Source organism: Apaloderma vittatum, unplaced genomic scaffold (genome assembly GCF_000703405.1).
Source record: "Apaloderma vittatum isolate BGI_N311 unplaced genomic scaffold, ASM70340v1 scaffold32258, whole genome shotgun sequence".
Lineage (NCBI taxonomy): Eukaryota > Metazoa > Chordata > Aves > Trogoniformes > Trogonidae > Apaloderma > Apaloderma vittatum.
In genome coordinates this window covers 1064-1685 of record NW_009731765.1, presented here as the reverse complement: position 1 = coordinate 1685, position 622 = coordinate 1064, and the positions used below count along the sequence as shown (strand labels likewise).

The following is a 622-nucleotide window of genomic DNA, read 5'->3' as shown; positions in this document are numbered from 1 at the left end:
AGCGGAGCGGAGCCGCCCCCCTCCAGCAGCACCCAAATCAGGGTGTAAGATATCAGATTATGTAACACTGATAACTGCAACCTGCTCTTTACCGCCACGGTAATTGCACCCTGTACCAAATAAAGAGCTTGTAATTTAGCGTTCCCCAGATTACACAGCAATTACACTCACGGCCCGATTTGGCAGAAAATAACTATTTCGCGAAGAACAGGAGCGACAGGGCTCCCGCCACTGCCAGGTGCAAAGCTGTCACACCGAGGGGTGACAGGGGGGCTGCCACCCGCCCTCAGCAGCCAGCCAGGCCCTCCCTTCATCCCCATCCTCCATAAACAGGCTTTTTTTCTCCATGGCGGCACGAGGTAGCAGGTGCCCGGCCAAGCGACCGGAATTTTGAAGCAGGTGGAGCACCCGTCCCCCAAAGCCTCCGATGGGATCCGTCAGGGAAAAAAACTTAATGCCGTAACTCCCAACAAAACCCGGGACTCACTGTCGCACGGCAGGGAGGGGGCCGAACCGAGCCAGCAGACATCGCCGACCGACACATCTGCAAGAGAAGAGAGAAGCGCTCAGGGAGTGCCAGGGAGGGGCTTTGCCAGTGGCTCCCGGGCTCAAACTCATCTCA

At 57.2% G+C, this 622-nt stretch overlaps 1 protein-coding gene across 1 annotated transcript in view; it reads right to left on the bottom strand.

Annotated features, from left to right (window-relative positions):
• SDHC (succinate dehydrogenase complex, subunit C, integral membrane protein, 15kDa) overlaps nt 1–544 on the bottom strand; it is a gene marked incomplete at both ends in the record, with an annotated part of 2833 nt that extends 2289 nt beyond the window's left edge. The window contains one exon of the mRNA XM_009875307.1: nt 488–544. Coding sequence (XP_009873609.1) covers nt 488–544 — 57 coding nt within the window. The remainder of the gene's footprint in view (nt 1–487) is intronic.
• Between the last annotated feature and the right edge of the window lie 78 nt (nt 545–622).